At 42.4% G+C, this 25869-nt stretch overlaps 1 protein-coding gene across 2 annotated transcripts in view; it reads right to left on the reverse strand.

Moving 5' to 3' along the window:
- Positions 1-6499: 6499 nt before the first annotated feature.
- The window catches only part of syt3 (synaptotagmin III), a 33579-nt gene continuing 14209 nt past the window's right edge, over positions 6500-25869 (reverse strand). For both annotated transcript variants that reach the window (XM_027285648.1, XM_027285647.1), the window contains exons 6-14: positions 25672-25780; positions 24855-25031; positions 19485-19611; positions 16345-16563; positions 14455-14575; positions 12617-12788; positions 11891-12020; positions 10390-10483; positions 6500-9911 (exon numbers count right to left, since the gene is read on the reverse strand). In XM_027285648.1, coding sequence (XP_027141449.1) covers positions 10394-10483; positions 11891-12020; positions 12617-12788; positions 14455-14575; positions 16345-16563; positions 19485-19611; positions 24855-25031; positions 25672-25780 — 1145 coding nt within the window. In that variant the 3' untranslated portion in view covers positions 6500-9911; positions 10390-10393. The remainder of the gene's footprint in view (positions 9912-10389; positions 10484-11890; positions 12021-12616; positions 12789-14454; positions 14576-16344; positions 16564-19484; positions 19612-24854; positions 25032-25671; positions 25781-25869) is intronic.

Below are 25869 nucleotides of genomic sequence, written 5' to 3' on the forward strand. Positions count from 1 at the left end.
AATTCTCCTTTGTTCCACGTGCAATCAATGCAATTCATTTGCACAACTCTTAAATTGCACTGTTCTTGTGGCATTTGTTTATCTTTTTATCTTTTATAGACTTTTTTTTCCTTCTGTCACTTATATTCATAACTTCATTTAGGATTGTTCAAATCAAGTTTTGGTTGTGCTTTACTTTGCGTCATTGTTCTATGTCACTGTTTGTCTGTTTATTGTTTGTTGTGTAAGTTGCATTGTCACTGCAAATCAAATTTCCCCTGGAGGGACAATAAAGCTCTGAACTGAACTTATGTATTTATTTATGTCTATGTCCAAGATATTCATGCACGCTATGATTCTTATTGTATTACATGTTAGAGAATAGATCTTTAGTGTCATTGTCACAGGTACAACGAGATTGAAAGTGCTTCTAGTCAGTCAGTGCAATAAAATCCTAGCATTAAAGTCACCAGTCAGTGTTAAAATAACTAGAATAAATAAGAATAAAAATACCTGAGACATTAAAATGTACTAAAATAAATAAAATTAAAATCAAAATAAATACTAAATATGCTAAAAGGAGCATACACCCGTGTTGCAGCCTGGAGAAACAACCAGAAGACCTCTTGAATCCATATACAAACAAAAAGCCAATGCATTCCCATCACTGTGCTGGAAAAATACAATTTACTGAGCTTTGAATTTGTGCCTTGTTTATAAAATGTTAAAACTTTGTGTAGATATTAGATTAGATTAGATATATACTTTATTTATCCCACCACAGGGAAATTCACTTGTAACAGCAGCAAGATAGAAAAACAAAAGTAGTAGAGGCCAAAACAAAAAACAAAAACACAATAAACAGATAGAAATGATATGAACAGAAGTATCTATGACTACACAATAACCACGAAAAAACCCAAACAATCAACCTTCAAAAACAGATAAGTTAAGTGGTATAAAAAGTGGCATGATGTAAAAGTATTGTAGTGTAAAAGTGATAGTGTAAATAAGTGTATACTCGCTCAGTAAGCTCTGTTAGATCCTCCAGAATATCCTCTGCACAGATTGGACCGTACCATTTCGACGCTCTGCATTTGGGCGATCAGCCTTCTCTGTGAAAGCCACAGTCCTACCTGACGATATAAAGAGCTGCAGCTCCATCAGTACATTTAAAACCACATTAAAAACTCTGCTAAAGGATACTCAGCTCTGTTACCACTGACATTGTGGGTGTATGTTGTGTGTCCTGTGTGTTTTTTGCTTTGTACTGTTTGTTATTGTGCTGTAATATGTTTTCATTGTGTCTGCAGATGAAAAGCAGCTGTAAGATAACTCTGGTACATCAAATGTAATCCTTTATTATTAATACTGTACTTGTCCCATTAAATAAAAATGAATGGAAAAAAAAAAGTAGCTGGAGAGGTGCCAGTTCACCTCCTGGGCACTGCCGAGCTGCCCTTGAGCAAGGCGCTGAACCCCCCCTCTCCTCCCTCAGCTGCTGGCAGGGCGCTGCTCTGGGTGTCTGCCCATCACTCCACCATCTCTCTCCACAATTTGCATGTGTACATCTATTTACATGACATATAAAAGGCGCTGCAGCGAGACTCGATATTAAGGAAACAAAAATCCAATATAAACTAAAAATCGTATATATAGTGCAGTGTAAGATATACTGTATGAATAACCCAAATGAAAGCACAGTTGGAGCAGACCTCTGGTTTTCCAGGACCTTGTTCCAGATATGTGCTGCATGAAAACTCAATGCTGCTTTTGTCTCTGGGGAGTAAGAACACGTGTCCCCGGTGACATGTGCACTCAGTCAGTAATGTATGCTGTCACTGCTTTATAAACCAAAAGTAACTTTAATTATACGACACACATGAAGATCTGAGATCTGAGAATAGACTCGTTGTCTGATCAACTTTGGCCACTTTATAGCAGTGATGGAGGAAGTATTCAGAATACTTCAATGCAAAAATATATACTGCTGTTGAGGTGGAGCTCATTTATTGTGCATAAAACTGCATCTGATGTCGTCCAATATAATCACTGATTCATCGACTGATCACATTGTACTTGTGTCAGATAAATGTAGTGAAGTAAAAAGGAAAACTTGAGTAGAAGTACCTCAAATTTATAGTGAAGCAGAATTTAAAAAAAAGTCTTTAGTTTCATTCTACCACTGCTTTCAGAGAGACATGTAAAGAGATGAGTAGACTATAAAAGATAAAAGTTTTATAATACAATATATATGTATGAAATATAATATACAGTTTCACAAATTCTGAATGACAGCCCTACTCTTTATTGAGAGATATTTAGTTACACTAGCTTTCTATTTATTTATAAAACAAAACAAATGAAGCCCGCAGACATGAGGTCACCACCGGACATTATCTTGACTTGAACCTCTCCACCTCACTCTCTGCGATTGTTCCTCTGGTGGCATCAGTCGTGAGAAAGGTCGTCTGTTATCGTATCTGCCTCAAATCCATCTAATGGCCACCCGGAGGCAGACAGAGCAGAGAGCCAGCAGACAGACAGAGTGCAAAAGAACGAGCATATCACAATCAGCCAAAGATCACCTTCAGGTTTGTCTTATAAAAAAAAAAAAACATGTTTGATTTAAGCGTGGAGCCGGGGCGGATGCTCGGTCTGGAGGGGAAGAGATCTTAATCGTAATCCTGAACATGTTCCTGGCACTACGTGAACAGCAGCAGAATTAGTGCTGCTTGAAGACTCGACTCCAACCGAATATTGACCTTCAGCATGATTCTTGCAGTGAGCACATAGAAAGTGAGTTCACACCTGAAACATCATTCGTGATTATCGTCATCATCATTCATGAGTAAGACATGAGTTCACCTGATTTACTTCGAGGAGGGGGGCTATTTTCTGTCATGCATTTCTAGTTTTCTGTATCTTTATCATCATGGATCATGCATAAAATTAGACTATTACTGATGTATGTATGTCAGTAAATGGTTATTATACTGCATATGAGATGTGCTGACATAAAGCAGGTAGGCCTTCATGACTGCAGCCCTGGAGCATGTTACACTTTTGAAAAGATCATGACATATCCCTTTGATCCAATACAGCTGAGACTTGAGAGTGAGGCAGCTCTGCTGGTGAGGAGCTTGAGTTACTCCACATTTCTTCAGATATTGACAGATGGCTGGAATTCATGAGGCTGTTTCTGCTAAGATATAGAAGTAATTCATCATATAAGCCTTTTGCATTCTCTTTTCAGGCGTGTTCCAGTCTATATTTAACGTTTGAAACAAAGCTCCCTGCAACAAAAGTGCTGTTGAAACAACTCTCCAGGAGATGTCAGCAGATATCTACTGTAAGTACAGTAGATGCTCTGTGTGTATCAGAGAGGCAAGGTTACAGATGGTAACTGAAAAGGTGTTTTCTTCACCGACTGCCAGAAAACCTTGAGGTTGTGTATCTATATGTACATATTTAGACTGAGTCTTGATGCACTGTGGGGAAATATATCTTCTACACGTTTGTGGTTTCATACATGAGACACTGAACCCGGCTCTCCTGGTTCAGCCGGTGTGCATGTTTCTCTGTGTTTTTCCATTTAACACAACACTTCACATCCTCTCCAAAAAACCTCCGACCTGAAAACAAGAGCATAATAATTACTACAGCAGCCATCAGCGCGCTAACCTGCTGTCAGGTTAGCGCAATACACCAGCAGCTAACTTGTAGTTGTAACACATTGGCGCATTGTGTATGTGGATCCAACAATAGCATCCAGTCCCCTGTGGCCCTGCCAGCCAGCAAGCCAGCCAGTCAGCTCAGCTCAGCACAGCGTTCAGCGAAAAGGTTTCAGAGCTCATCAAACTCAAAAACTCCCACAGAAACAATGCTCCATATCAATTTAACCCAAATTCTAAGGAGGGCAACAAGCTGTGTGCTCAAGTGGCTTTTCCGTTCGGGGGCGTCGTTACGCAGGGCCTCATCCAGTGACCCAAGAAAAGTTCATCTGAGGGGACGGCTTATGCCCAAGGCTAACCCCTAGATGTGATCCTTACAGATGTTTTTGTTGTGGTGGAGCTACGTGTCCAAATTAAACTGACAGAACAGATCACGAATGTTCGTGTGTGTGTGAATGTGCATGCGTAGGCACCCTTTCACTTTGCAACTCTGATGCTTTCTGCAGCTCGGAGGGATGTTCTGTGTGTCTCACTACTTTGAACTTCAACACACACAATGCCAGCAGTTGCCAAGCAATTATAGAAAGCCTGCTCTCTGGGTGTGCCTTTGGAAAAAACCAGACAATGTTTTTTTTTCTCTCTCTTTTCTTTATTTTGCTTTGTGTTCGGTCCGAGAATGACATAATAAAATATGAATGAGAAATATGGTCTGTGCCTTGGTGCTCCATGTCTGCGAGGTCCAGGTGGCGTGGTAAAGACAATCCGTCTCCTGGCAGTGGTACCCAGCTGGGATGCTGAGGGCCAGATGGTACGCTCACAACAGGTAATCACAGCCAGCATGCTGATACACTGACATCCACAGAAATGGGTTACCTGAACTACCAAGAGCGTTCGTGATGCTGTGGTAGTACCCTCCCCTGCCAGTCCCTGGGGCTTTTTTTATATTGAGTCTGACACCGGGTGTGCTGTGCAGTAGAAGTAGTGAGTTATGAAAAAGGATAAAGCTCAAATATGGATTTTTTTTTGTTGCTTCCATTCAAATGGCAAGATTCTTTTATTCATTTTGCAAAGAAAGCCACGTTCATAAATTCCTCCTTCTTCCTCGTTTAAAGCCACGGCAGCAGAGATATCATGTCAAAGGATGTTTCACCGAACTTTCTGTTTGTTAGGAGAAACATCTTTAAGTTCTTCCGTGAAAGCAATTTCTGGAGAAGGTCAGATCCCGGGGCCCGGGCTCCTGTATTAATACACTTTCCTCCCTTGCAGAGCCAAGCTACTTTAATACTACTCGTACTGGTGGAGGTTTCCACTTGCACGCATTCATTGAATTCATTATTTTGAAAGGTTTTGGGGTATTATTTATAGTGTTGGGATAAAATGTTAAAAACTGTATACGTGGCATAATAAGTGCTCTTGTAAAAAGGTCGCAGTGCTCTCAGGACGGGGACAAACAAAAAAGTTTGGACTACCTTTTCTTTTTTTTGCATGCACACATGTGATGCACGCAGAGCTATTGCATTCATCTTTTAATGACACAAGGGGACTTCATTAACGTGATGTTTAATAATCAGATATATTAGCAATAAGCTCTTATGCCTTCGCTGTCAGCTTACTTTGGATAAATCCCTCCAGTGTGACACAAACAGCTTTATATCGCACACACACACACACACACACACACACACACACACACACACCTCCCCCCTCGTCTCTAACTTGCTCCCCCTCCCTCTCTTCTGCCTCTTTCAGCTCACTGAACTGAGTGAAATGTCTTTCCGACTAAATGATTTTTTTTTTTTTTCCACTGTGGGAACGTTGCCATGGAGACAGCAGCCCCCCCATCCCTCGCCACCACACCGGCCCCTCCTCCTTTTACTTTTCTCTCTCTCTCGACAGTCTACGGCGTCGAAGCCGTGCTAACTGGTGCGTTGTCACGTGTGTGTGTGTGTGTGTGTGTGTGTGTGTGTGTGTGTGTGTTTCGCTCTCCTTCAGCTGTTAACACTGGCTGTGTGCTGCAGGTGCCCCCGTGATGAGTGTGTCTATATACAGAGCTATATCCTCCTCCACCTCTTTGCTCCCACTTCTACACACACACTCACACACACACACACACACACACACACACACACACACACATCCTGCATGCAGCTATCCCCCTCTCTTCTTTAGGTTTTCCCATTTGTGTCCTCCTCCTCCTCCTCCTCCTCCTCCATACTGGCATTCTCCAGCTCTTCATCCTCCTTCATTTGTTTAATCCTCTCCTACTCCTCCTTCGCTGTCATTCCCCTGCACGTCTTTGCTCGGCCTTCCTCCTCTCTCTCTCTCTCTGTGTGTGCTTTCTGCTGAAGCGCTGGAGTTGCTGATTGCTACTGGTGTGCATCTTCGCTTTAAGGAGAGATAATAACTGCATGACAAATAATATGAGTGTTTTAAAAATAAAATACAAGTAAGGAGGCCAGATAACGGAGAGGAGGAGGGGGGAGCACACACAAACACACACACACACACACACACACACACAGGCCAGGCAGCCATGCTCCATTTTGCATTTAGGCAAAACGCAGCCACAATAAAGAATTCATGACAAAGTGGCTGAATAATTACGCACGATAATGCAGAGCAGAAAAGTCAGAGAGGAGAGCCTGCTGAAGTTCAGCTTGGGTCCAGGTAGAGTGTCCTACCTTCCACGAGGAGTCAAATATAGCCAGTGTACGGTCTGAAGTGCCCCGGGCACTGCGTATTATATATAGCACACCGCCTTTGCCTGAGTTTGTGTCACAGTAGCTTCAGCACCTCTTCTACCTCCCCAGCCCGGTGGATTGAAAGAAGTCAGAGACACGGAGAGCTGGATGATACATATCCTTTATTTCCATTATCATTGCTTCAGCCACACTGTTACTTACACATTCACCTAAATCCTGCGACCTGGTACAGCTGTCCCGACTGAACCCCTCACTCAAATTCTCAGCATTAACCAATAAAAAAGTAAACCTCTTGAATAAATTATATATAAAAAAAACCCCCAAACATTTGAAAATCAAAAAAGAAAATACCAATTCGAGAAAGATAAATACATCATCATCGTTGTTTTTGACCACAGAGATAAACAATTGCTAGGTCTCCATTGAGTCGTCATTAGTAGTATTAGTATCAAGTTCATTGTCAGATTTTGCTTAAAGCATCACTTATATAATTTTTCATTGCATCAAGTTGACATCATTCATGTTAATATAAGCATGCAAACATGTTTCCCCATGACCATTCAGAACTGCACTAACACGAGAAGACAGCGAGAGAGAGGAGAGAGAATAGAGAGGGAGGAGGAGGAGGAGGAGCAGGAGGAGGAGGAGCAGGAGGGGGGTGTCGAACACAGAAAGAAAGAAGGCAAGATGGAGGGATGTGAGATAGAGGACGGGACGAGGGCGAGAAACGGGATAGGTGAGGAAAGGGGGGAGGAGGAAAGGTGAAAGGGTTTGCCGGAGAACGAGAGGATGAGTTATCAGACGGTGATCAGAAACGGAAAGAAAGGAGGCGGACGACGGGAGGAGAGGAGAGAACGCTACCAGTTTTGTAATCTATCACCAGGCGGTAACACGAGGGACAGAAAGGGGTAGACACAAGCAGAGAGAGAGAGAGAGAGGGAGAGAGAGAGGGAGGGAGGCTGGGAAAGAGAGAGAGAGTTATGGGGCCTGGAGACCGATGGATCAATACCATATCTACTTATACAAGCTGGTCAATAATCCCCCAGCTGACAAACCACACAGAATACTTGCAGGTATGATGGCGGGATGTGTCAGGTCACCACCACCACCACCACCACCACCACCACCCGATCAAGCACAAGTCTCACTGCACTTCCACGGTCTGAGAGTTAAAGAGAAAGAAACTAGATCCCTCCCACTGAAACACACACACACACGCGCACACACACACACACACTCTTCCATTAAAAGTGTGTGTGTGTGTGTGTGAGAGAGGATGAAAGAGAAATGGCAACGATAGCAATACAAGTAGCTGTAGTGAGGTGTTGTACTGTTGTTTTGCTGAGGTTACGGTAGTAGTAGTCGTAGTAGTAGCGGTGACAGACATGGCTTTATAAGAAGTCTGTTTTGTTTTTTTTTTACTCAGGAAGTGCAGAAAGTCCAGGCGCTCGTTTTCTCATAACACCTCCTCCCTGTTGTCTTGCTTTAAGGGGATCTAAATTTGTCACGATCTGTAGGCTGTAACAAATGAGCCTCGGATGTTTTTTTTTCTTTTTCCCTCTTTCATTTTTTTTGTTTTCCACCTCGTAAATTTAATCAAAACACACCCAACAATTTAATTTTCAATCACTGTGCCATCTGTTTTTTTTTTTTTGCTCCCCCCTCGGACATACAGTACACAAATTACTGAAAGAAGTACACGATCAACACGGTTACTTACATCAGGCAAAGGGTTAGAGAGGAGAGGAGGGCTGAATGATTGGCAGCTGATTTTCAGAGACGACATAGACAATACAAACTAATGTCTATGAAAGACAGTGTTTCCCCACCTAGTGCAATGAGGCACGTATAGTACACACACACACATTCTCACACACACACACACATACATACACACAAAATGGCTCCTTGTAAAGACACAGGACAGAAGACACATTTGGCTCCGGAGACGAGCGTTTTCAGTCTGTGGATGCCGGGATTTAAGGTGTGAGGAGGGGGGGAGGCAAAGACAGGAGAAGGACGAGGGAGGGAGGGAGGAGGTGAGCACAGGAACGTGTCACACACAAGGTCACAGTGACACACACACAGGCATACACACACACACACGGACGCGCACAAATACAAAACAAACACGCCCACAAACACGGAAACACACACTAGTAAAAGCAACAACGGGACGTGTGTGTGTCCTTCTAAAGTCTCGTCACAGGCGTGATGTGGACTTTGAAGATCTCTTTTTTTCTCAGTCGAAGCTGGACGATGACTTCTTGAGAGAAGAAGAGGAAACAACAACAAAAAAAAAAAAAGAAGAAGAAGAAGAAGAAGTCCTGGAATGATAGAAAAATAAAGTAGAGTGGTGATATCCTTCCCTGTGGAATACATCCTTCAGCGAGTGCAATCCAAACAGATGCTGGTCCGATCCGAAAAGGCAGGTTTCGTTCCACCTGTGCAGTCCTACATCAGGAAAAGTCTGCCGTGTTTGGCCAGAAAGCAGAGGACGATCAACTAGTCCATAATCTCTCAGGAGCTCACGCCATCGTATCCTCGGTGGACTTTTTAAAAAAATGGCATGAATGAACTCCTTTTCGGATGATTTGATGTATACAGTGTCACACAAACGACAAAGCAAAACCATAAAAAACGATACCGATGAGCACCATGAGGAGTGTGACAAAGAGGGACACATTTCAAGGTTGCTTTAACATGCTTAAACCGATGAGTCCGTCCTCAAGTTTTTCCCGCTCCTCTGACATCAATAAAGACCACCGGATGCTTCGTCGTCTTTCCTCTGGGGGAAAAATAAGTGAAGAGTCTTGAAACAAGAGGGTACGGCATCTGGAGAAGGCGTCCAAAATGGCCGGGGGGAATCCACCTCAGGTGTTTCGTCCTGCTAAGTACTACGTGAGATGTTTTCCCAGACAGTACGGCGTAGACTGTACACCAAAATGTTGCAAAGAAAAATATCGACATAGTGATTTTCTTCTTTTATAGTCTGTACAAGGGCATGAACCTTTGGTCCTGGTTGAAATGACCATTCTACGATGGCTTTCTTTTTTTTTTTTTTCTTTAATTTTTTTTGTTTGTTTTCAAGAGAGAAAAGTTTGTCACATCACACTCCTTCCTAGATGAAATACTACACTAATCTGAAGCACACATGAACTACGCACATACTACTAACTCTGTGTGTATTCGTGTGTGTATATGTGTGTGTGTGTGTGAGTTATATGATCCCAAATTTACACCCGATATCAGTCCTACTGTACCATTTAGTGTCTTGTGTGTCTGTAAATGTGTAGTCTGATGCTCAAAGTGTAGCTTATGATGGATGTCGTTGTATTTTTTTAAATTTATTTATTCGTTTTTTTCTTTTTTTTGGACTCCCGGCTCGGTAAAGACAGCACAGGACTTGGGAGGATTCATTAGCAGGAGCAAAGACGGCACTAGCAGTTGGACACTAGCGGTGTCCCTGCGTCTCTCTCTTTCTTTGATGGAGAGAATTATTCACAGATGAGAGGAAAGAAAGGAGAAAGTCTGGAGCTGGAGAGATGAGAATGACCTGAGGAGAGAGGGAATAAGGGAGATTAAGCATGAGAGAAACAGCAGGGGGGCGAGAGAATATATAAACAGTATGCAGCACTGTAAGTTTGAGGGTGGAGGAGGGGTGGGGGAGCGTTACATAACCCATAACATCTAGATTATACAGATGCTTCTGCCTTAGAGCTTCCACATCTGACAGCTCCACAGCTTCCACTTTATCACACACTCACAGTTAGGTCATGCTTTTAAAGACTCCACCAGTTTTCTCTGACTTGAGAGCATCTGCTGCAGCTGCCGCACAGTGTGTGTGTGTGTGTGTGTGTGTGTGTGGATGTACTTTAAAATTCCAGGACAGTGAGTCCTGTTTACAAGGACGTATGTGGAATAATGGAACAGCTTTTTTACAATACGCCGTTGTCTGGAAAACAATCTAACAGTTAGGTGTGAACGCTCGCTGGTGGTGCAGAGGAAAGAAGAAGTGTGTGAGAGACGCTCACAGTTTTAATCGGAGTGAGGACTGTCCACCACGATATGCGGCTTAGGGGAGGATGCTGTAGCACTCTTCGACACGAACGTGCCAATTGCTTTTTCCTGCAGGGAGACAGAGATTTTTTTTGCTTTTATTAATATTTCATGGCACTTTTTATACATTCAGTTGAAATCAATGAAATTTTAATATGATATTATATACTTCCTCCAAATGATCCTAATGTTATGTTAGAGTACCACCACCACCAGGACCGCTGCTGCTTTTATTATTACTGTTCTCAGACTGATACCGGCCTCATTTCCTCTGGGGAGATATGAAGCTACAGCCAGCAGACGCTTAGCTTAGCTTAGCATAAAGACTGTAAATCAATGGAAACAGCTAGCCCGGTCCAGAGATAACACAATCTGCCTGCCATAACCTCTAAAGCATAAATAATGAACATATTACACCTCATTTGTTTAATCTGTGTTGTTTGTATTGTTTAGCAACAGGGTTGGCTCCTTTAGACAGGGCCGCACAGACAGAGCGAATAAAAACATATTTTATTGATTATCAGAGTCTGAGAGATGTTTTATTTTGAAAAATCTCAACTCAACTCAACTCAACTTTATTTATAAAGCCCTTTATAAGCTGACACACAGTGCTGCACATGAAATATAAGACATATATGACATAAAACATAAGAACAATATAAAAACAATAATAAACGATAAAACAATGTTAAAATAATAATAAAGCAAAAACAGAAACAGAGTCTCGTGCAGGGTTAAAAGCCAAGGAATAAAGATGGGTCTTAAGATGCGTTTTAAAAATGACCAGATGCATCCATCTGTGCCTCGTGTCAAGACACTTGTGTCGGTCAAATGATTAAAAAAAAAATTTAATTAATGTCTTTGGAAAATCCAAAAGAAAGTCTCACATCGCCTCGATGGGAGAAACAAGCTCAGGGCTCACACACTAATTCATCATAATGGTGAGTTGTATTTTTTATGCACTTTATATTTGTCTTTATGTCGGTCGTATCATTTTATTTCATCATATTTATCCTCCAACACACCTTGACGGACGCTCCAAAAAAAGTTTGGTGACCGCTGGGCTACGTTAGCTCCAGTACAATTTGAAAATATATAACTTTATTTTTTATTTTTTATTTAACTCTAGTGTATCCACTGTGTGCAAAACATATAATTAGCTTTTAAAATATGATGCATCATTATAAATTAATTAGCCAACAATATAAAGTAATTAAAATTTGCTCCACTTAATGACCCATTCTGCTCGAGTCCATTCATTTTGATAATTTAGTACTGCTAATACTTTATATACCTACTCCTGTACTACTATCAGTAGTACTACTGCAGTACTACTTCTAATGATCATGATAAAAATCATTTTGGTTACCAGGCACAACAGAGCTGGACATAACATATGTGCTATGAGCTCATACTCATGGACGCACACACACACACACACACACACACGCACACACACAATCATATGGTCATTACCTCCACAAGCTGATGCCAGTGCTCTATTGGTTTGCGTGGATTGGCCAGCATGGCTGCCCAGTGCTCCCTCCCTGGACCTTCAGCCTCGCTGCCCACACGACACATCCCTATAACCTCGTTATGACCGATACTGACACGCAGCAGCGAGGGAACGGAGGCAAGGACGAGGGGGGAGACGGAGAGATGGAGAGCAGAGTGGGGAATAAAAGAGGAGGGGTGGAGGGAAAGGAGAGAGAGCGAGGGTATAATAAAGCAGGGGGAGAGAGAGACAGAGGGCTTGTAAGAAACAGGCAGAGAGAGTCTCATTTATCAACTTTGAGTACTGGGAAAAGAGTACAGAGGCCGAGGAAGGATATTGAACAGCAGCTCACAAATACACACAGCCCTGCATAAAAGCCTGGTGTCAGCGGGGGTGCAGGCACGGGCACAAACATACAAAAGCGCACACCTATGGTGATGCCAAATGAAGGGCAGGCTACATAATACACAAACACATCAAGTCAGCCAAGTGTTGCTGCGAGCGTCAGACAGACAAAACACTGGCAGGGTTACGCTTCTTCCTTCAGCATTAGCATAAATCATGCTTATTCATGAGGTGGGGAACGTCCGCCAGGAGGGGGGGGGGGCCCTCAACACCAATCCCAATGCGACAACCCAAAAGTAACAGCAAACATCGCGCCGCATAAGCAGCATGCTCTCACAGCAACAACCCCAGATTCATCTCACCAGTCATAGTCCATCACCGCGATGATGATGGACACGCTTTCTATATTTTCGTTGGGAATGTCAAACACCAGCGCCTCGTTGTACGTGGGGTTCAGTGTGTTCTTCTTGATGGAGGTCTTCCTCTTTTTTAGCCTTCGCCCGTCACAGATCAGAGAGGCCTTCACGTACGGGTCTGAAGGAGAGAGAGACGAAAGGAAGACGGCGAGGACGGAGGGGAGGAGGGGAGGAAAGAAAAGATTCAAGATGGGATGAGAAGCGACAAAGAAGAAAGAGGGGGGAGCAAAGAGGAAAAGATAAGAGGGGGACTCCTGCAAGCACTGCTGGGTATTACGCTCGCAGGTATCCGCGTCTGTAACACATGAAAGGCATGAAAATCAAGTCACCTTGGCAAAGCTGGATTAAGAACACAAAGGTAGAGAAAGCAGCACGGGTTGAATCACTTCAGTTATCCGTTCAACATGTGCAGCTCGGTGACAGCAGCACACACACACACACACACACACACACACACAGACTCACTTTTTATGCAGCATCTTTAAGCATCTCTCAGGCTCCGCGATCCTCCCGGGATCACTGGGACAATAACACACGCGGCCATTATCATTTCAGATCTCATTTAACGTGAGAGGCCGTCGCCGTTGCAATCGCCCGAGTCTTTAAGTGAAGGATAACTAACGAATAAAAAGCTTCTCACGCCTTTTTGTTGATTCAATATTAGAATTAGCAATCGCATCTCCTTGATAGCGCGGGTGGAGCTATTGCTGCTTTTCTGCAGACGTAATTGCTGCTACACCTGCGGCTGATTTTGCTTTGGAACATAACTTTTTTTTTTTTTTTACTGGTTGTTGTGTTGGTAACAAATGAACTCTGAAGCTTCAGGTAACGTATGCATAATGTATAAACTCCAGCTCAGACTTCTTGACGGGAAAATCCAGCATGCACGGCTAAAAATGATCAAACCGGTGATGCTCGATGCACTGAATGTTCTTCTAGCAAAGATTTGCAGTAATTCACTTCCTCCCCTTAACATTCTTCATCTACTTCCACTGATTTAGGTTTTTTAAAAATGTCTCTCTGATTAAAGTTTGCCTGTGCAAGCTTTTTGGGGGGTTTTTTGCTCGCAGGACGAAGGAACAGGAAAGCGAACGGAAGCAGAAGCGATAGAGTTATCCGACAAACGACAGGTCATGCTCCTCAATCTGATTCTGTATCTTGTAGCTGCATCTGATTCTGGTCCACTGAGTCGTCATAGCAGTTATTATTCTGCATTTTGACCGTCTAGAATGAGATATTGTGGTATATTTTTGAGTCTGCTTTATTTGAACTTATAGGAATTCGCAGAGTAAACAGATGTCTATTTTCTGTATGCCTCCCCATTTAAGGTATACATGTCAAGATTGCTGTAAGCCCTGGAGATGACAAGATCTTGCACCACTGGTCATCATTACCAAATACGGAAGAATGTATGGTGAAACGTTCATAACATTAATATGTAATCGCTTCATTTGCATATTAGTATATAGCAGGGCAACGCCTTAACACAGGGAGAGAATCGGGGCTGCAATCTGACCATAGGGACCTCAGCAGTCTTTAATCTGACCTCAAGGATTCTCTTCATGCACTCAGAGTATGTAATGGCTTATAATAGAAAAAGGAGCATTCCTTAAGAAAGAAGCCTCGTGTTCTGTTTATTCTTTTTCACTCAAACAAGCACGAAGAGAGTCGTCAATACACGACAATATAAACCTGTTTTCTGTCAGATTCTTCCTTTAAATGAGTTTCCAGTCAGAGGTCTCGCAGCAGCATGATATGTGTGTGTGTGTGTGTTAATCCTTTACCTGAGAAGCCGGTCAGATCCATGGCTTTGAGGTTGGTGGCCTTGATGACTGTAGCGGTGAGCCTGCCTGCAGTGGGCAGGTAACACAGCGAGAAATTAAGCTCCCCGAGATCAGCCTTCTCCTGTAGGTCAGCACACACACACACACAGCGAGAGAGAGAGAGACGGATCAGGAATGGAGCCGGGTGTGATCACACACACACACACACAAACACACACACACACACACACACAAACGGCCTGAGAAACAGATAGTGTTTTGTTCCTAACTGACAGATATCCTTTGCTGCGCTATGATTGTCTATGGCCAGGAAAAGAGCTACATCTGTGACTGACGGCGGGTGACAGCAGGCGTCCTAATGTGGACAGGCAGAGTGTTTAGGCGGAGGGGAAGTGCCGTCACTGTAAATGAATCATATGTCAATCTGTCGATGTCCCAGAGTGGAGGAAAGTGTTAAGCAGAGGTGACGATTCCCCGGGCTTTTTATATCTCCCCCTCCACTCCCATCTACTGATCTTCTCGCTGCCTGTGGTCTCAGTGGCACCACACTAATGACACCGGTGCTATTCAGGTCACACTGTGGCATGATGGCTCCTTAGTGGCTTCGAGCCTCACTAATCAATACTTCCCTGGGCGAAACATTGAAATAAGCTAAGAGGCTGATGCTTTAAACTTATTTAATAAATGAAACATCCATGCCAAAAATTTTAAGGCATCGCTCTGTCTAATTTGCTAATAGCCTTCTATGAATATTTCATATAAATCTACTTGGACGAGTTTGGATGTGGCCGGCGGTGCCTTTCCAGTAATCCATCTGGACTCTCCTGTGCTGTGTCTTTACATCACCAGACTCTGAATCTAGATAATAACAGTACGAGTGTATGATGTTCAGGCAACATGCAATAATGCACATGCTTCTTTGAGTCATATGAAAGCAAAGACAGACTGTGATCAATCGAATCCTGCGAGAAGCTGAAACTTAACCAACACACGACACTTTTTTGTCACGCGACTGACAGAACGTGACGTGTCAGGACAGAAGAAGCGCGATTGATTCGGCTGACTATCCTCCGCAGCCTGAATGTTCTCGTTTGAGTTTTTCATTTTGAATTTCCGCGTCCGGATTTCACCGGTCCAATCTGAGCGACCTGATGTTTCCGCTCGACTTTTCCCTCATCCAAAATTTACTAACTGAATTTTAAAGCCGCGAATACAGCTTGACAACATCAAATCATGTTTTTTTGACTTTGCACAGATTGAAATGAAATTTCAAAGAGGGGGAAACACAAACTGCATAAATTCACATCGACGGTTAGTTAGTTTAATATTTCAGTGCAGTAAATTCAGTGTATTCAAAACATCCGATATTAAGATTTAAAGGTTTTTAATCATGTTGCGTATAAGATTGAAATGATTGTGGCTTTTCTTTGCTTCAGTACAGTCACCTTGGCTATGACAGGAGCACACTACATTCCATCTGCATTGGTAAATGAGATCATTTATAACATGAACAGACTCTGAATTCTGTCAATGTCAGTACATTCTGTCAGCAAATGAACACATGTCCACATTTTTTAGATTCTCATGTGAACTCAGGTGACCGCTTAATGATGTCTTTATTTTTCATTCATTTTCTCTTTCGTCTGAGCCGTAATACAGATTTATTTTCACATCATGAATGCATGCATTTCTACTTGAAATCTAGAATTGCAGCTGTCACACGTGTCATGTTCGATATGCTCCATCCCCGGTTCTATCCTATCTATGTCTGCTTCGGCCCGATTTCGCCACAAGGCTCATTTAAATCTAAACGTTTGCCATCTCCTCTGTGAATCAATGCGGTTATTTTTGGGGGTGGTTATTTCTGCAGAGGCGGAGGCTCGTCCTTACCGCGGTGCCCTCCACGATGTCCCTCCAGACTGGTTTGTCCCCACTGCCCTCGCTGAAGTCCAGCAGGTTGTCCACCACTACCTGGCCGATCAGGTCGTGTCTGGAGAAGCGGTCGAAGTCGTACACGGAGAAATGCAGCTTCCTGGAATGTAGCTCATTCAGCGGCACGCCGAACTGAAAAGTCTCGTTGAACACTGGGTTTAAGGTCTTTCTGTGGACCTGGGAGAGAGACAGACGGAGGTCAGAGAATTCACACTTACAGTGTGCTTATTTTATACATGCAGGGTGCAAATGAAACACTTACAAGGGATATAGTGCACAAACAACTGCATTACTTTACAGCCCAATAACAAAAGTATAATTACACTGAAAAGGGGGTTAACAAGGGACTACTTCCTTTTACAGCCCACATACTCTGCACTCCTGAATAAAGGGTGGTCTCTCCCACATTTAATGATTCGTCTTGATTGTAAAGTGCTGTCACTAAAAGCAATGGACCTCATACTGCTTTTCATAAAACAGTTGATGAAACAGAGAAATGTTTCATCTGTTGCATGAATACATGAACAGCTCACCACGGTGTTCCTTGTTCTGTTTGTGCAGATATGAAAACATGTATATGATATCATAACTTTAAGTTCTTGGGTATTAGACTGCATGAAACTATTTCATAGCCGCAGAGGGATGCCCTTCCTCGCAGGCTTATTCTAATGTTTTGTTCCACGGCAACAAAAAATAATGCGCTATATATTATTAATAATAAGTACTCCATATTTAAAAAGGTTTACTTTCCTGAAATATGTTTTGAAAGTGTGTTAGAATCGATTAAACCAGAGCTTATTTTGCTGCAGTATAAACACAGTTAATTCCATTTTTCATGTCTTGTTACTCAGTAAAGTAAGTATTCCCAAACCTGTCTCCTTCCCTCCGACTTACATATTTATTTTATCGATACCCCGTCTATGTACTGAATATTACACAGTATGTTATGTTCAAGCATCAGCTCATTTATTTTCCGGCCATGTCTATGGTTTGGGGTTTTTTTTGCAGACTTTTGCATTGATGATTTCATTCCAGTCACAGACTCGAACAGAAAGTTCTTCAAAGATAACTTTAAAAAAAAAAAAACCCAGCAGGTTGTTTGACAACTCCTCATGCTGTTCTGAATCCTCCAAAGCCCTCGAGTATCGCTGGTGTGGAAAAATACTCAAAGCCAAAGTACATTTCCAACCTGATTCACTGTTTCTTCAAGTAAACAAACTGGATATTTTTCATCTGCTCTCGAGTGACCTGAGGGACGGGTTTGTCTTTAATCTGTGACTCCAATGAAACCGTCACACGTGGCTCAATGCTGGAGCTAAACACTCACTGTAATCAACGAGCCGCTCTTCATTTAATCACTGAACTATCATTTCTGTGTTTTTCTTGTACTGAATCTTTTTCTTTAGATTTGAGGAGTTTCTGCAAGTGATGTGTGTTTTTTTCTCTTTGTCTGTTTTCTGCTCTTGCACCCAGTTCTACAAATTGGAAACATAAAAGGCCTCACTGTGAACCAAGTGTTTGAGTCTTGTTGTGACGACTGTATAAAAGCTCAGATTTAACTGCCTGTACGATGAATCGCGTCGCGCTGAAAGTTATTGAATACAAATTCAAGCATTTCTAAATCGATTTGCATTCGTACAAAAACGATGCACGATCACGAGATATTCCGCCCGCCGAAAATGTCCTTGAGCAACACAATTAACCTCCGCCGCGCCGGGCGACCTTGTTCCTCGGCCAGAGGGAGAAAAGTGGATTTCACCTTTTCTTGTGGGATGAAGAATCAAATCAAAGCGGCTGAAATGAAATAAAGAGCTAAAACTACGTTTAAAACTCAATATTTTGTTTCCCCAACACGTACACGGCGGCAGGATTTCTTTCACTAAAACGTTCACAACACACTCCCCGTGAGTTCACCTCTGTTTTCTGTCTTTTCTGCCCTTTCCATCTGTCAACCTCCGTAACAAGTCCAACAAAACGGATCATTTTACATCGGAGGACGCCGTCCGCAGCTGTAATTTCCCCTGCTCATCATATTATAACACATTGTGGTCGACATTTGTAAATGTGTCTTCAATCGCCAACTCAGATTTTTTTTCACTATCGGTTGATTTACTGTCGGGATGAAAGCGTTTGTTACAAACACTCATGCAATAAAGCCAGTGATCATTTCAATGTGACGCACACTCGATTTTCCAAATCCAACTTTTGTCGCCGCATGAGTGGCTCTGTCACTCCGGCTTATTAGCACTTGATGATTACTTGTTAGCTGTGGATTAAACATGCAGCCGATGGAGACGCCGGCGCTCGACTGTGCCTTTAGAAAGCAGAAACACAAAGCCGGAACATCTACACGGAGGTGATGTCTTGTTTTCTCTCTTTTGAAACTGGAGTTGGAGAGGATAAAAGCCCGGCGAAATATGGAGCGGTGTAAAAAATCCCATGTTAATGAGGGTACGATTGAAATGAAACAATCATCGACACTCCAAACAAAAGACAGAGCTGTATTATGCAAATGACTGAAGCATTCACGCTTTTCAATGGCTGAAGGGGCTTTTGTGACATACAGGAGACAGACGCACAAAGGGGAGAATTTTCAAACTGGTACAGCTTTTCACACTTTTCAGTTCTGACCCATTTCAGCTTTTTCTCCCTGCTCCGTCCCCCAAACCGCACAAAAAGTGCCGCTGATATTTATGGACATAAAACAGAGAGCTACAACTCACATTTGTGAGGCCACCGAGCTTGTAAATCTTCAGCGTCTCCTCAGAGAATAAATTAGAAGAGAGGATTTTTTTTTTTAGGGCTACGGGTACATTTCCTGGTACAGAACGTCCTGAGATGTACTCAAATATTGACTAAACTGTCCTCAAACACCAGAATAACACACAGGAGCCGAGCAGACGTGGCCCTGTAATAGTCTGAAGCACATTATCTTGAATAAATTATGCCCAAGATTAGATTAGATTACATTAGTGAAACTGTAATGATTCCCCATGAGGAGGCCGGGTCATCGGAGCAGCAGAAGGAAAAACAGTCGGACCTCGTCACGGTTTGTTTCCACAGTTTTAAAGACCGCCACAGGTGAGTGCGGGAGTCACCTTGGTCTGGAATTTCTTCTTCCTGTCTGGCAGTAGGTAGATCTTCACGTAGGGGTCAGAGAAGCCGTTGGCGTCCTTCGCTGGCAGGTCCAGAGCTTTCAGGATCTTCACCACCAACTGCTCCGTACTGAAACACAGCAAGCAGCGAACTCCATCACACACACACACACACACACATGCTCATAAAAAAGTCATGCGAGGCCAGGGTCGCACAGTTTTTTACTACACACAATACTCACACACAGACGGCATCAACCCACACACACACACACACACACACACACACACACACCTGTGCAGGATTTATACTACACAATAATGGCGTGGGAGGTTCTGTGTCTCTGAAGGAATAGCTAAAATAGCGTGTGTGTGTGTGTGTGTGTGTGTGAGTGTCCTCCCTGCAGCTGTATCATGGTTGCACATTCAGCGATGTTGAATGTAAGCACAGTAAGCACAGATGTACAGCCAGCAAGAGAGAGAGAGAGAGAGAGAGAGAGAGGGAGTCTGGCCAAAGCTGAGCTCATGAATAATCCTTAACACTTTACTTTGCACTCACTTTGGGCCACATACACAGAGTCATCAGCGAACCCACTGGGCTGAAGTTGGCCTTTAACTAAACCTTCAGCTCTCAGCACCATGAACGTTTGAACATATTTGTTTCATTGCTTGATTCCGGCTGTATAAATCAGCGGCTCCGGGACCCTTCATGGGGTGAATCTACAGGGTCACCATAATTAAACGGGTTAGAGAAAAAAGAAAAAAAGAAAAAAACGCTGCATAAAATTATGTTAATTTTTGAGATATTCTTTTAATCTTTGAATATTTTCTTATTAGATATTACAAAGTTTTACTTCTTAAATTATTCAAATGAAATAATCTGCAACCTGCTATAAAAGGAGCCACCAGTAGACTTTATATAACGGGCTGAGACTCGCAGAGAAAAGTAAAGTGCAAATAATCCATGTTTTATTTTCTTCTCATCTTTATTTATTTAATGTGTGATCCAGCTGTAAGCAAAGATTTAATACCAAACACCGAAATTTAAAATACAAGTTGATACAAAGGATTTTTAGGTACAGTGTGTCAGATTTAACGGGCTGATGGCAGAACTGGAATATAATATTCATAACTATGTTTTAATTAGTGTATAATTACCAGAAAATAACTGTTCTTTCTGACACTAGCTATAGTTACATGTACACCATTAGATGTCACTAAATCTTCCACACTGGCCCTTTAAATACTGGGACAATCACTAAATCTCTGGACGGAGGCTGTTTAATTCAGTATTGTTGTAAACCAGCAGTAAAACAGACAGATATCTAAACCTTTATTAGAAATCTATGGCCACAAATCATTTTTTTTTCATTAGCAATTAGTCTGCCTATTATGATTTTTTATCCTTAACGTGTACGTAAATAATGAAAAATGACCCGTACGTGTCCTTGAGTCCAAGGTGAAAGTCTTGTGTTGTCTTTCTGACACATCGAAACCTTTATAAGTACTAACTTTATAATATTGTATAACAGAGAAAAGCAGCACATTTTTGCCAAAATATAAAAAAATAAATAATCAGACTGTTTTAGCTCTAGCAATCATAAGTCAGCATTTATGTCAAGATTTAATATTGTATGTGGCCAAAAAATCGCAGATTTATAAAGAATAAAACACTATATATCATATATATAGTAGATAGAATAGAATAGATATATATATATATAAACCTATCATATCCTTGTTCTGTATTTTCTGGGATGTTTTTTTGGCATATATGTGCTTAAATATGGTAAATAAAGATAGAAACGCACACAGGCATAAACAGACACGTGAGCACACATGACACGCGTCTTTACATTCAGATGCTCCATCCACAGTCATGGCTGCGACTCATGCGCCGTTTATTATGTATTTAATTACCAGATGAAGACGAAGACGGCTCGGAGGGCTTTAATCAGACCTCGTTAGACTCTGTCTCCCCGTGTTAAGCAGTGTGTCAGCACTTCATTAGCTGCTTCAGGAGAGCAGCGTGAACTTTGGGACCAAGGATGGATAAAGAGGACAAACAGCCAACAGTGACCCTGGCACATGACGTGGCGTACGATCACAAACGAGATACGCTTGTTGACAATGCAACCGTGGCCAATCCGGACACGTGTTTACCTCTGAATCACATCTAATTAAGGCAATCGGATAAACATGCCCACTCTGCAATCACATCAAATCAGGCAGATGATATACTGGGCAAATCGCTGGAGGAAATTATATTTCCAGCTCAGCCCCGATAAATATTTTAATGAGAAAACCCTGACCAATCCAAATATGTATCTAATGATCTTTAATCCAGTGTGATTTTGAGACTCTGCAGTCATCACGATTAGTCAGTGAGCTTCACAGCAATGCTCAGATGTACAATAATTGGAAACGGCAGGAAGCTTGTATACATAAAAACCCCTGCCCCTCTCTGATCATCATGGATTTTCCTGCATTTCTTGTTTGTTACAAAGACACAGCTGCAGGTTTTCTCTCCTGCGCTCACGTGTCTTGTTACAGAACGAAGACGTGAGCTTGAACCAAAACCAAGGTTTTTACACAATCCATGGGGCAGGCTGCAGAGAATGTACCTATTACTGCTCGAGTGGAGCGGAGAGAGAGAAAGAGAGAGAGAGAGAGAGATGGAGAGAGAGGGAAATTCACGGCCCTATTCCTGGCAGACAATGCCCGAAAGCTAGCTGTTATTCCCACAGTGGAAATGTGTCAGCTTTTAATGGGATTGTCAATAGAAATGCCTTTCCCAGAGGATCTGAGGAAGATTGACATTGTTGTTCTGACTGTTACACTCCAAACAGCGAGGTCTCACACATTAACATACCAATCTTACCACAGTCCCACTGCTTACACACACACACACACACCTCTGCATGCATCTACACACACACTCGCAACCTACATCTCTAACCCTTCTTCTTTGTTCCTCAGTCTCTCTTTCTCTTAATTAACTAATTAACCCGTTAATGCCTCTCTGTCTTACGTAAAGCACTGTGTTGTTAAAAGATAAACTTGCCTTTCCTTGTTTTTCCTACACTTCATGCCAAAACAATTTCCCACCAGTGTAATGACATCTGACAATGGCAACTACAGCGCGATATAAATAATCCTGTGACTTTATGAATGGGGGTAAGGGACACATGAATAGTTTTCATCATTAACCTCCCCCTCCATCCAATTCCCTTGCTAATTCTGTAACTCGGGCTATAACACAGTCTGGTGTTATTATGTGTTGACAGGGGCTGCTGTTTAAAGTGCCTCACCATATATAATTCATGACTCAAACTGCCTCCCTCTCGCTCCCTTTCTTTTCTGACCATCAGCACTTTCGCCCCTTGTAATGTTTCTACATGTCGGGGCAAGGACTGAAATGGAGGGACTGCCAGCTGAGCCGCAGACAGACCGAACCGAGCAAGCTTCACACACACACACACACACTTCCCCACAACCCACAACCACCTTGACTTACAGTACACACACACACACACACACATATCCACATTGCATCCCCTCCCATCACCCAGTTTTCACAGCATGGCGTGCACCAATTACGTGTTTAGTTCTCCAGCAGAGAATATCCAACAGAGAATTGTCTAAGGGGCACAATGAAAGTAACTACAGCAATCTGTGCATGTAGATGAAAGACATTGATGCCTCTTTGTCACATGCATTTAATGGCACCACTTCTTGTTTTTAGACGTGAATATTTCAGTACGATTATCGTAAACAAACGAGACCACAGTCGAGACAGCAGCCACACCTTTCACGCTCGCGACGTGTTTGCTGGGGTTTTTCTCTGCGTCCACGTCTCCATTGAAACCTAATGCTCAATGCCTCGAACTCAATTTTCTACTTGAGTTAGAGGTTTTTGTTTTTGTGTCTGCCGAAGAGGATAAACACACCGAAAGATGTTTTTCTCAAGGAGCACCATCTGTCTGTTCTGTGTCAGCCGGTGTCTCTTTGCTCCGACTTAAGCGTTTTAAGAAAGGCGGTGCAAAAATAGACGCATCAGTATTCCACCGGAGACAAGTTTAAAACAAGTTCCACTCAGTGTCGGATTCATCAAACGACGCTCGGGTCTCGTTCTGAAGGTTTAAATTCAGTCAACAAACAACAAATAACACAGCTAGCTGCGTGGCTGTATGGATGTCCGGCTCAAAAACTATTGATGGATTGTTGCAAAGTTTGGTATTTTCAGCTGGACTTTTTTTCAGGTGATTATAAACTAACAGTTAGTTTCAACCAAGTCATTTGATTGGACAAGAGTCGTCCCATGATAACGGCACACACATTGAGAAGCACAGAGAATATGATTAGCTGATAATAAACGTGATCGGCTACCGTCAGTAATCAATACACAACCATTAATCAAACTAATGACTAACAGCAATCAGCGTCAGGCAACCTTATCATTCTCAACAGGTACCTAGTGTTTCTGTAGTGGTGACAAAAAGCTGGAAAAATAAGCATAATAAACTAAAGCTCCACCAAACTCCCTTTAAGAAATATGATATTTATTCCTTACATGTCCGTAAAAACACATCACTCTAGAAACACGAGATAAAGGACGACATGTGTCGACAGTCTGCTTGACAGTTCGGCATCAATATAATCCATAAAGACAAACAGTGTTTCTGTACAAGCTTTACATTTTGGATTTTGTTGCCGCAACAACTCAAGAACACAAGAACTCGCCCCCAGGGTTATTTTAGTGAGAGATGACGGCAGGAACGAGGCAAGATGTATTAAAAATAATATTTCTCACTAAAATAAGAACTGGTTGGTGGATCAGATACACGCCAAATTAAACACTGACTCAAAACATTGTAAATTCACCGTCTGTCGTGTTTTAGCAGATTTTTTTCAGCTGTTACCAATGTAACTACCCAGTTTCCTGCTTCCTGTTTGGTGCTGAAGCGAGCGCACCTGCTTTCTAATAATATTAAACAGCTTTAATAAAAACATAGTTATGAATAAGAGCCCTCTAAACCTCATCCACTGGACCTTTAAGTCAGTTAAAGTCAATGACATTTCTCTGACTGGCTTTGAGGTCACCAAGCAATGACAGGTATATGATGTCCCATATAATGCTCTCTGGCTCGTGACAACACAAATCTTAAAAATCTGAGTGAAACATCCGGCTCCACGTGAAAATGAAGAAACGTAGAAAAGCAGGAGGTGTGCAGCAAGTCAACGGAGCTCCACACATCGCACATCTTTAACCTCGTCTAACTGCATCATATTTATATCTTTAAATTATCGTGGAAATTACGACTTTTTACACATAAGCAAGTAGGTGGTTTCGGTGTGAACCAGCTGACTTACTTGAAGGCGTAGCGCAGGAGGAAGCTGATCTTGCCACAGTTGTCGCCCTGTTTGCCTTCGCCCTGGTCGCCTTTGGGTCTGTAGAGCTCGGGTTTGATCTGCCCGATGCTGGTTACCTGCTCCTTCTCCTCGGCATGGAAATCAGGACTGGAGAGCTGGTGAGTCATGGGCTTGGGCCTGATAGGGACACATGAGAGCTCAGAGGGTGAATATTAAGTAAAGAGCACTGCACACACACACACACACACACACACACACACAAGAACACACCGAAAAAGAAATGCTACGCTCCAGTGTGATTAAGCAGCTTAATCAGAGATGCTATCCTAAATGGAGTTTAGCCACTCTTTGTATTTGCATAAGAGTTTCCACACCTCTTTTACACATGCATGCATCATAGTTAAGTGTTATCAAATCAAGGGGAATTGTGTGATGATGGTGCCTCCACAAAAGTGGAGTGCAAACCACAAAAAGACACATTAATATCTGTTACAGACATCGAAATGTTCTGCGTGGGTCTTTTCTGTTTCTGTAGCTGCGCTTTGGGCGACTAAAGAGATTAAAAACAAGGACCAATATGATTTGATTTCACAGGCCTTAAAAGCTTTTATTAAAGGTGAGAAAGATTAAAGCAACATGGTGTTCACTTCTGTCCTCACAAAAACATTTTTTAGCAGACAGTACTTGATTTCTTTGTGTTTTTTTCATTCCATTTTCCAGAAACGGCGGTTAACAACCACTACACTAAACACTAAAACACTCACACATTTTAAACCCACATACATGTCGAGTGCAGCCACACACTCGTCGTACTGACCGTGCGGTGACCTGCTGCTGGGAGTGAGCGTTTGGCAGGTCTTTATGTGGTTGGGCTCCGACCTCTGAGTTAGGGACATCTGGAGACGTCTGGCTCAGCTTCAGAGTTCCTATCAGAGCGAGAAAATGGACAAAACAATCCTTGATGACTCACACTTCCCCGTTTTTTTTCTTCTTTTTTTTTGTGCGATTGTGACCT

Source organism: Larimichthys crocea, chromosome XII (assembly GCF_000972845.2).
Source record: "Larimichthys crocea isolate SSNF chromosome XII, L_crocea_2.0, whole genome shotgun sequence".
NCBI lineage: Eukaryota > Metazoa > Chordata > Actinopteri > Sciaenidae > Larimichthys > Larimichthys crocea.